The sequence below is a fragment of the Microtus ochrogaster genome, chromosome 16 (genome assembly GCF_000317375.1).
Source record: "Microtus ochrogaster isolate Prairie Vole_2 chromosome 16, MicOch1.0, whole genome shotgun sequence".
NCBI lineage: Eukaryota > Metazoa > Chordata > Mammalia > Rodentia > Cricetidae > Microtus > Microtus ochrogaster.
In genome coordinates this window covers 22,053,219-22,064,527 of record NC_022018.1, presented here as the reverse complement: position 1 = coordinate 22,064,527, position 11,309 = coordinate 22,053,219, and the positions used below count along the sequence as shown (strand labels likewise).

General features: G+C 46.7%; 1 protein-coding gene across 6 annotated transcripts in view; it reads right to left on the bottom strand.

The window, feature by feature from the left end:
* Positions 1-11,309, bottom strand: part of Frmd4a (FERM domain containing 4A) — a 592,091-nt gene that overhangs the window by 67,331 nt on the left and 513,451 nt on the right. For all 6 annotated transcript variants that reach the window (XM_026782982.1, XM_026782981.1, XM_026782984.1 and 3 more), the window contains 2 exons: positions 10,759-10,816; positions 8,247-8,333 (listed from right to left, as the gene is read on the bottom strand). In XM_026782982.1, coding sequence (XP_026638783.1) covers positions 8,247-8,333; positions 10,759-10,816 — 145 coding nt within the window. The remainder of the gene's footprint in view (positions 1-8,246; positions 8,334-10,758; positions 10,817-11,309) is intronic.

Here is an 11,309-nt window from a genome sequence, read left to right as displayed (position 1 = left end):
GAGACACCCGACATAGGTTCTGGGAATGAACTTTGGTCCTCGGCAAGAGCAGCAAGCACTCTTAACCACAGGGCCATCTCTCCAGTCCCACCGTCTTAACAGAAGCTTGTTTTGCTGTTTAAAGGGGCTAAGTGACTTTGACTGTGTGGGGATGGTCAGAAGAGCCTGAGACGGCCTGTGGTTTTGTCAAGGGGCAAGGAAAAACACACAAAGCAATGGTGTAAGATAAAAGAGCTGTGCCCTTGTGGGTGTGATGTCCTTGTTGCTCCATGAAAAGTCACTGGTTTTGAAGCCAGAAAGACAAAGTCAGTTCAGAAGCTACTACGGGTTTGTGGTTCTTTTGGCATGAGTGGGGCTACTGAATGCTCCCCTGCAACGATCTGGGATCCGACTACAGCATTTGGTTTTGATTTGCTCCTTCAAATTGCATCCAGGGTCAATGGAGCTCCGAGAGTAGTGGGGATCTGTCTGCAGAGTTCCTCAGAAGCCAGTCAGTCTCAAGGGCGCTGCTATGCTGTCTGGCTGGGTGTTTATTCGAATGTTATAAATACCCGATGTCCCATTTGACCGCTACTGTCCACACCATCAATGTGGCTATTTATGTGGCCTTTCTCAGGGTTGGTGCATGCACTGTATAGGGCCAGGGAGGAAAAGATGTCCAGGAGACTAGACATTGGACTTGGAAGACAATGAAGCCTAGGGAGAAACTGCCCTGGCCGTCTGATCAGATCTGGCTTGGGCACTGGTTCACATGGAGAAGAGTTAAAGATAGACATGGGATCGTTCTGTCTAGAAGCTGGCGTTCTCAGTTTGGGGAGATAGCTCAGTTGCCAAAGTGCTTGCCTTGCAAACACGAGGGCCTGAGTCTGCTCCCCAGAACCCATGTGGGGAAAAACATCAAGGTGTGGCAGTGTAGTGCACACTTATGTCGGCACTGTGGAGTCAAAGCAGTCAGGCTTTAGCTTGTGTGGGGAATTCTGGGTCACTAAGGGACTCTGCCTCAAAAGAATAAGAACCTAAGGAGTGACACCAAGGCATGTCCTCTGACGTGTGTGCGCAGCGTGACACACACACACAGATACATGCATGTACACACACACTCACACACACATCTAGATGTGGAGGCATAAGCATGTAATCACAGCTAATTGGGAGGGTGAGACTGGATGATTCAGAATTGGAGGCTAGCCTGATTTACACAGTGAGTTCAAGTCCAGCCTGGGATATCTAGTGAGATGTTATCTCCAAACAAACAAACAAACAAACAAACACAAAATAGAACCATCCACCTGTGTGACACAGTGTTAATTTTTTCCCCCTATTCAAAGACAAAGGTGGCAGTCTGATAGGAATATGAGATTCCCAGAAAAGACTGGAATATGACCTGGTGCCCTTGGAAGTCTGGCACGCTCAGAATGGTCTCCCCAGGAACTTGTGGGAACAGAGGGACCCTGGGTTCCCAGACTCAATAACCAAGGAAGAAACCTCCTCCTAACAAAGGGACATTGTTTGCACTTCGGTCTGCCTCTCTAGCTCAGTGTAAAAGAGACGGTAATGATATTTGCTACATCAAGGGCAGATGCTCTCTCATCCTGGAGGAGTGAACTTACTCAAAGGGGAGAAAACTAAGTTACAGCCGTTCTGTCTGTGCCCTTCAGTCTCCTTCTCGCAGACAGAAAGAGAGCAGAGAGGCTACAAGTGGCGTAGTCCTCCAGCCCCCATACCAGAAGCGAACAAGCAGCATCCAAATTCCCACCGTTTACTTTGGAGCTCTGAGTGGATATAGAGTCACTGGTTTACAAAGCACTGTGGGGGGGGGCATGCCAGACAAGCACACAATTGCTGAGCTACATTTCAGTCCTTGATTGAGGCATGGTCTTGCTATACTGCCAAGGCTGGTCTGGAACGCCAGGTTTCAGCTTCCCAAATGCTGAGGTTACAGGCAGAATCCATCATGCTTGGATTGGGGAGTCATCCTGGTAACTTCTTATGTTTCTTCCCAATATCCCCCCTTGAGGATCTGCTCCCCAGCTTTAAGGCTAGGTCTCTTTGCTGACCCACTGCAAGGCCCTGTCACCCACAGGCCCTGAACCTCTGCAGGTCCACTCATCGCACACTGTGCTCTGAAGGACTGCTAAGAGGTGGCTCTTTGATCCGGTACCGCGAGGGAACAAAGGCCGCGAAATGCTAAGAATGCTAAACACATTAAGTAGCCTTTCCTCTGGCATGTACAGAGGGTGTGGTTTCCAAGCAGAACAGACAAGCTGGAAGAAGCAAGGCACCCAGCCAGAGGCAGGCAAGTCAGAGGGCTCTCCAGCCAGCAAATGAGTCAAAGGTGCCCAAACAGAAGCTGGACCAAGTCAGCAAGGCATAGCGTTCTTATCGCACTGAGTAATTGAGCGGGGCCATGCCTCTGGGAGTTAGCTCATAGTTAATGGAATAGTTCCTGTAAATATTATTTTCCCTTCCTGTCTCCTCATCTCATAGAATTAAAAAACAAAATCTTTACTCATCTGGGGGATGTGACAGGAATGCATCAAATTCTGGAGCCACTGCCCCTGTCTCTGAAATCCTCTCAGGAATCAGGAAGCCACACTCGCTGCTCACAGGCCGGCCAATTACTGTGGTTCCTTTTCCTAATGCCTCAGAAAGGACCCTGAAGTGCTCCTAATTGTGTATCTAAGCACACATAAAAGCCCCCCTAAGTGCACATCAAATAAATAAGTAAATGCTGCCTGCTGAATATGTAAGCAGGCCCGACTCGACAGTGCTTCCCAAAGGATAGCTTTCCTTCAATACAGACTAGCTTGGGAGAGGAGAATGAGTGCCGATTTATGGATATTGAATACTACACTACTTCTGTGGGGAAGTCCTTGTGAGTCACAGATTTCAAGCTGGTCTAACTTTCTCAAAGGCCCACTGAGTCAGCATTTCCTGTTTTCTTTATTGTGCCTTCTGATGGCCAGAAGTGAGACTGGTCACTCTGCCCACAGGTCTGAATGAAGGTTGCGGACCAGAAGAATTTCACACAGAATCCTGGGATGGGTCATGAAGTTGAGCCATTAGTGTCGCCACCCACACTCCCATGACTGGGGTGATGAGAAGGGGCTGATGGTCACAGAGATTAAAGCAGCTGTTATTTCCTCAGGCTTTGATCTAAGGAATGTGGGGACCTCCCCTGTAGAGGGAGCCCTACTTATGAGCCACGAGAACCTGGTTCTGTCAGGCTGAATCAACGAGGCCTCCCAATATAGGACATTTAGTTTGCATTTCCACACCTTCAGGAAAGAGGTAAAATACTCTTGCTTGTACTAGCACAATCTGCAGAATGGGTAGGACAGCCAATGTCACTGCTGTGAGGCAGTTTTTGGGTTTTGTCCTAAGTCTCAATGGCAGACCACAAATGCAAACTAAGAGGTAACCCGAGGTTGACTCCAAGGGCCCAAACACCCATCATTAACCCCAGAGTCCAAGAAGACTCTAATTTAGGAAACGAGCATCTAGGCAGTGAGTTATTTCGACACACATGTGTGCACACATGTTGAAGGCTGACAACTGGTATGAAGCCTATGGAGAGGCAGGAGTTTTCTCCCTCGGCCACCATGATCTTCTCATTCATTATTCATGGATAAACCAAGACAAAAGTGTGTGAGTGTGTGTGTGTGTGTGTGTGTGTGTGTGTAAGAGAGAGAGGGAGGGAGAGAGAGATAGATTCCTTCCTCTGATTCTATATTAAGATACATAAAGATTAACAGAATTACTGCCCATTGGCAAGAAAAGAAGAGTGTAACAATAGCTAAAGGGATGATTCTAAGCCGTGTGTGGTCTGTGAGAACTCTCAGGAGCTGAGAATCTGGGAGGTAGGCTGGGGGTAAGAGGGAAAACTTCACTGGATGAAGGATGCAAGCAGTTATTTCCTGAGAGTGGATGGAGGGTTCTCTAACGGCTCATACAACATATTATAATGGATTCTCAGAAGCTATCGTGAATACAAACAAGGAGCATCACAGTGGGGGAATGTGCACCCCTGACAGATCTCATTCATTTAAAAACCCTGCTTGTTGCTACTTTGGGGCATTTGGAGGAATAGTCTTCTGTCCTGGCATCTGTGCTGGTTAAACTAGGCTTATTTGGGAAGATGGAAGTTCCAAGGAGAAAAGGCCTCCATCAGACTGCCTATAGGCAAGATTGTAGGGCATCTTGTTGATAAATATAGGAGGCCCCAGCCCATGGCGGGCTGTGCCATCTTGGGCGGGTGGTCCTGGGCTGTGTAAGAAAGCAGGGTGAGCAAGCTATGGAGAGCAAGTCAGCAATGTTCACCCACAACCTCCTTTTCTGTTCCTGCCTCCAGGCTCCAGCCCCTGGTTCTTTTCACTGAGAACGTCTGAATTCTTCTGAACACACTCAAAAGATAGAAACAAAGTTTTTAAAAAGGACTTTTAAAAAAGTCCCCACATGTCTGTTCTCTCTGACAAAACATGCTCTGAGGGGAGGAAAAAAGCAAGAAAAGAAACCTAAGTTTTTGTTTTGCTTTAAATTTACTTTTTACCTTTTTTTTTTTTTTTTCCTAGACAAGGTTTCTTTGTATAACAGCCTTGACTGTCCTGGAACTTGCCCTGTAGACCAGACTGGCCTCATACTCACAGAGATACACCTGCCTCTCCTTTGGTCTGTTTTCCATGTCTTTTTGAGACAGGACCTTACTATATGGCCCCGGATGACCTGTAACTGTCTATAGCATAGCAACCTGGAGTTACAGGCCTCTTCCTATCATGGGGCTTTTTGAAAAATGGTTTGAAATGAAGTTCATAGCTTGTATGGAGAGCTGTGCTTGCTGGAGAGACCTAGGTAGTGCACTGTGTGGCATTATTAGCTGGAAGCATGATTCCTTCTGCTACTTAAGCTCAGAGGCACCTCACTTTACACACCACCTTTCCAGAGCCATTCAGAGCGGGACTCGGTGATAGATGGAAGATCCCGAAACTAGAGTGGCAAGCGGCATCTCATCCAGAGAACCAGGACCAAGTTATTGTCCTTTCTGGTTTGAGATGGTCACCAGCTCTGGACACTTAGGGACCTGGGGAGACATTTTTGATAAGCCCTATGGGAACACTTGGTGGCATAACAGAGGACAAGCCTTAGTCCTTCAGAGGAAGCAGGAGTGCTCAGCCTTACCACGGCCTCAGCTCTTAGGACTATGGTACCATGTGCCAGAGCTGCCGTAAGTGGGTCAGAGTGTCAGGGAGGGCCTCTGCTTGCTGCCGGTGGGAAGAGCTGCCTGGGCATGAGAGGCAGCTGTTGCCACAGATGCCTCCAGGGACTTAGATCTGGGCACGGATCATCTCCTGAGCATCCGTAGAGGCTTAAGTTGCTGGAGATGTACCTGGTCTCAGTGCCAGGAGGGCATGCTACCACCTGGAGGACATCCCTTGCGTGCAACTTGTTCATCCTCTGTGCTTGGGAACCCTCCGGCTCTCAGTACCCAGGACCACGCAGCCATGCCCGCTCTACCTGGCCAACTTTTCCCAAGTCTGAGTGTAGGAAGCACAGATGGCTATGAGGGACAGTGCCAACCTCCAGACCCATGTGGATAGCCTCGTAATACTTCCTGCACTCATAGCAGAGAGTCAGAGAGACAAGGTGGACCCTGGAAAGAGGCTGTGGGTTCCAACCTCTTCCTGGAGTTTCTGACACACAGAGGAGGTTAAGATCTTGGTCTGGAGGTACCAAGGAGGGACTTGGGCTGCCTCATATGCAAGCCTGCAGGGATAACTCGCAGTCAGGAGTGTGTGCCTCCTTTCACACATGTTCCTGTGCTTAAGCTGCGCAGAGCTTCTCCTGAGTCCTACACGCAACAAAACGGGGTTTGTGATGCTAATGATGTCGGGTTCTGAGATAAAGGACTCCTCCCCAAGTCTTCCAGCAGCCGGGATTTCATAACTGTAGCTTCCTTTCACTCTTCAGTTTTGCCTTTAAAGCCCCATTAGCATCTTGACTGACACATAGACCCCTCAAAGCTAATGGAGCAGAAGCATCACTTGGCCTGATGGGGGTTTGGAAGGATTGTTCCTAACTTTATATTCAGCTGGTGCATTCATTTCCCAAGGACCCCCAAACTCTACACAAGCCCGTACAGGCAGCGTCTGGCTGTCTCCCAGGGATTTCTATGTTGAAGAACTGAAAATTTTCACTCATGTGCTGGTGACTTTTCTGGGGTCCAGCTGTTGTCCTTCCTTCTCTGTTGATACTATTTCCTTTTCTTTTTTAAAAGATTTTTCTGTGAGCACTAGAAGCCAAACTCAGGTCTAACTAGGAGTGATTAATTTATGTTATGTGGTTCTCTTGGGTTTGATATATAACCAAGTGCTATATTATTACTTTCATTAGAATTATACTTAAGAGAAATCAAGAAAAAACACCTACATAGGAATACAGTGGACAGAAGTTTCAGTACTGTTGGCCAGCCTTTCACAGAGCTTAGGGGGGAAGACTGAACCCTGCTGTGGCCCCAGTTAGTCACACTGGCCTTGGTTCACTTATGCTTTGGAAGTTCTTGACACTCTGAAGCTCCAGCTGAATACCTAAGTACCTGCTCTCTACAGCTCCCTGGTATCAGGCCCACTACTGTGAATGTCCTGAGCTATGTTGTTCCCCAGCTTTCCCCTTCCGAGGAGGGCAAGGCAGAGCTGCACACATTGTGACCAGGACTTTATGAAAGGTGTTGGGAGTGTGTTTGTCATTTGCAAGGAGAAAAAAACTCAGTTGGGCTGGTTGGGAAGAGACAAGTGGTGATGTAAAAGAGATGAAGGAAGTGAAGAGGGAACTAAAGAATTAGAAAGGCCAGATGGAGAAAAGGACCAGGGGGAACAGACGCAGCCAGGAAGAGGTGCAGGTCTACAGCCATAAAATTAAGAGGGTTAAAGCAGGAACATGGGGCACTATCCGCTTCTTCTGTGTAAATGGGAAACAGGGAAGTTTTGAAGCTTGCCACACAAAGCAGCACACTCCCCCAAAGAGGCAGGTTCTTGCCGCACCGTTCCCAGAGGACTACACCCCCATCATTTGTTCATGACATTTATTTAGAAGTGAAATGATTTCCTGACCAATTGAGTGAAAATTCTTCCTAGGACAGGGCCATTTTCCCACTACCAATTTAATGAAGAAGGGGACTAAGAGAACAGATGTTTACTTCGTAGACTTTCAGCCTAGGTGTACATAGAGAGTGGTCAGCCCAGGTGTGCACAGAGTGTGGTCAGCCCAGGGGTGCATAGAGTATGGTCAGTCCAGATGTGCATAGAGTGTAGTCAGCCCAGGTATTCATTGAGTATGATCAGTCCAGGTGTGCATAGAGTATGATCAGCCCAGGTGTGAATAGAGTATGGTCAGGCCAGGTGTGCTTAGAGTGTGGCCAGTCCAGATGTGCATAGAGTTTGGTCAACTCAGATGTGCATAGAGTGTGGTCGGCCCAGATGTGCATAGAGTGTGGTCAACCCAGATGTGCATAGAGTGTGGTCAGCCCAGATGTAATTGGTGGGTTTCTATCCTGGTCACGGAGATAACAGCTTGGGCAGCAGTCTGTGAAGGAATAATGGACCAACAGTACATTCTCACCCCAAAAGTATTTTTCCATTTAAGTTTTCAATTTGTTCTTGTTTGAAAAACATTTTGCAAGCAAAAACAAACACATTTGTGTTTTCAGTGACTGGACTCCCTTTCTCTGGGACAGATGACTCTAGTCTCTGTTCACTCCTATGATGCCATAAAGGTATTTGCCAGACTTTCAGAACTTTTTCTAACTCTTTATATTTTTTGTCTCTCCTTGACCTATGGCCTTATTCCAAAAAAAAAAAAAAAAAAAAAAACATCATGGAGAACTCAGATTGGCCTCAGGAGACAATGTTCCTTCATTTTGCCAAAACATGTAGCCCCGCCCTCAAGAGAAAGAACATACATGACAGTTCCTCAGAGCCTGTTTGCCCATCTGCTCTTGGAGGATGGAGGCAAACACCCTACCTTAAGTAATTATAGCACTCTGTTTCCTTAGAGACTGGGAGAGAAAATATTTACCCAGGAAACTTAGACAAGATCACTGTGGAGTCACACACACACACACACACACACACACACACACACACACACACACACACAAGGGATTGGTGAGCCCTCAGCCTCTGCAATGTTCCTTAGCATCCACCCCACTCCTCTCTCAAATAAAGTCCTCAAGCCCACAGAAGAGGCACCCTTACCTTCCTTGGCTTCACTTTATCATGGTGGTCATACTGGAAGATTCCTTTGTAGCTGAGTCCCAGCCACCACGGTATCCCCTGCTTATCCTAGGATGTCAAAGGGAAGAGAGGTCAACAAGGGGCTGGAGAAGATAAATACAGACCAGGAGATTTCTCAGCTGATGACAGGGAAAAGACAGTGTCTCTGGAGTGGAAGGAAGCCCTCTCTACTTAATATCTTACCAGATGTACCCATCGTGGATGTCTTATGTGAACAGCGCTGGGGACCACGCCTGAGTTGGGCAATTGGCTCTGTTTCCAAGAAGAACCACAACCATGGCACCTGTATTGCTCCCTGTCTTACTTGTTTACTTGTTTGGTGGAAGCATGCACACCTCTTCCTGTGTGTGCATACACACACATGGACTTACATGAGAAGACCAGAGGCTGACATCAGTTATCTCTCCCATCCCCGCCCCCACTCTCTTTCCACCTTGTATTTTTTTGAGATAGGTTCTTTCACTGAATCTTGAGCTCACTGAGTGGCTAGCACTGGTTGCTCTGAGAGCTCTATCCCCCCAATCCCCATTTCTGCCTTACTAGCCCTGGAAATTTTACTTGAGTGCTGGGGATCTGAACTCAGGTCCTAAGGCTTACATAATACTTTACCAACTGAGCATCTCCCCAGCCTCCATCTTCACCTTTTAATGAACAAGTGCAAGTCCCCTATCCCCTGACCCCAAAAGCCAGGCTGAGTCTCTCACTCGCCATACAGAAAAACATGAAATAGATATCATATTTTAAAGAAAATGAACGGCTTTCTGATCAAAGAAACTGCCACTGACTGTCAGATCCAGAGAGAACCCAGGAGACCATGGAGAGACTTCTTTCCTTTGAAGGGCAAAGATATTGAAGCCAAGGGCTCAAACTTTAATGGAAGTTAAACCTTCCCAGCCACACTGAACTGGTGGCAGCACAGACTAAGGGGTGCCACCATGATGCCCTGCTCACCCAGGAGGGCAGCTGGATGAAGACTTTTAGGACTCATTTAGCAAAACTGAAGCCAGAACATCATTAGGACTGGATTACAAACCCTGGGCCCCTCTGTTTATAAGACTCCTTATCACCTGAGTGAAAGTGGGGCTCCTTTGAGGACAATTCTGAGGAGTTCCCACATGCTCCCAAAGGCTAGGACTTTACCCTGGGCACAGCAAGCAGCCTATCCACAGATTTGTACTAATTTTCACATGCATGAATGACCTAATTGATGTCTTCATCACAAGAGTCCCGGAGACTCAAGATCAGTATGGCGGTCTGTGAACGTTTGCAGGAATGAATTATTTCAAGGTGAGAGGACATATTAAAGACCAAAGAAATGAACGTGGGGGAAAAAGGATCATGTAAAGCTCCAGGAGTATATGATTTCTTTACAAGTTTTTCTGTTGGTGTTGGAGATTGAACTCATGGCCTCATGGGTGTTAAATGTAGACTCTACCACTGAACTACCCCACTCCACTAAAAAATCATTTATTTATTTGCTTATTTATTTATTTACAGCATGGAGGGTTGCACTCAGAGCCTTGTGCATGTTAGGAAGATATATGAATATATGGGTGTGGACAGATGGACAGACAGACAGACAGGTACATGTAGTATAATACCATATGTTGATCGTTTGCTGCTGTCTCTGGGAGGTGCCTATGCATGGCACTGATTTTGCTGAATAAAACAAGAGGAAACTCCATGCCACTGTGAAGTCAGAGTGTTAAACACTGGCACAGAGGGATTCTGAGCCCCTTTTCATGACTACTTGTACTTTATTTGGGGGTCAGTGGCCACATCTTCCTTCACAACATTAGTGAGGGGGCTGGACCTCTGAGGGGATTCACATTCTTTATCTGGAACAGAACAAGCGCACAGAGGCCAGGTCGCCCTGCTCTCAACACTGTAACTTGGGCTTGAGAAAGGGGACATCTTTATCTATGCTGTCAGAAAGAGATGGCAGTGTGGTGCAGAGTGGGTGGAGCTTAATAAGTTTAGACAGAAGCTAGTGACACATTGGATTTGACAATACCACATTCAAGAACACAGTCTCAGATCCTTTTAATGGGTCCAGTTCTCCTTGGAAAGCAGACCATGTGGCATCAGACCCCAAGAGATAATATGACATTCTGCCACAAGTGTTTGGTTTTTCCTAGTTCCTTATATTTGATGGAGCCTTTCTAGTGAGAGGCCCCAAAACCCTGATTTCCCAGGATTCCTCTGAGACCGAAAGGAAGTAGAGATTTATTACATTACTTCACAAAAGAAAAAAAAAAAGAGTATTGGAGAGTTACTCTATCAAAGTGTTAGTACCCTAGGGATAAAATTCAGTTGCTCAATTTCCCCTCGAAAGCAATCTTTTGACCAAGCCAACCTCCATCAACTCCCATTCCCCTCCAAATCTTAAAACTAAAAGACAAGAAAATTTTCTGTCTGCTTGCTTGCTTTTCCAGGACAGCATGGGCAGACTTCAGCCAAAGAGTTCACTTACCTTCACTGCATAATAGTGGACACCGTAGGTTGGGAGAGACTCCACGATACTCATGTAGCTGTGAAGATAACACACAACACACGGCAACACAATAAGGGTTATTAGTCAGAAGTGGTGGCACACACACACACACACACACACACACACACACACACACACACGATCTTTTGATGTGTGTAATGAAGTTCTGGAGTGGTTATTAACTTGGAAATTAGTAGAAACATCCCTCCCCCTATGTATCTTTCCAAGGAGAAATTAACTACCTTGATAGCTGACCTATTAACACACAGTCTTTGCGTATGTGTATGTGTGTTGTGTATATGTACATATATTCATGTGTCTGCACATCTGAAAATACAATTATACAATTGTGGGTATGTGTAAGTGGATGTTGATGTCTTCCTCTACTACTCTCCACATTATTTTGAAACTTGGTCTCAGTGGCCTGGAGCTCCCTGATTCAGCTAGGCTGGCTGGCCAGTGAGGTCTAGGAATCTGCTTGCCTCTGCCTTCCCAGTGCTGGCATTATATATGCACCAGGATGCCTGCCT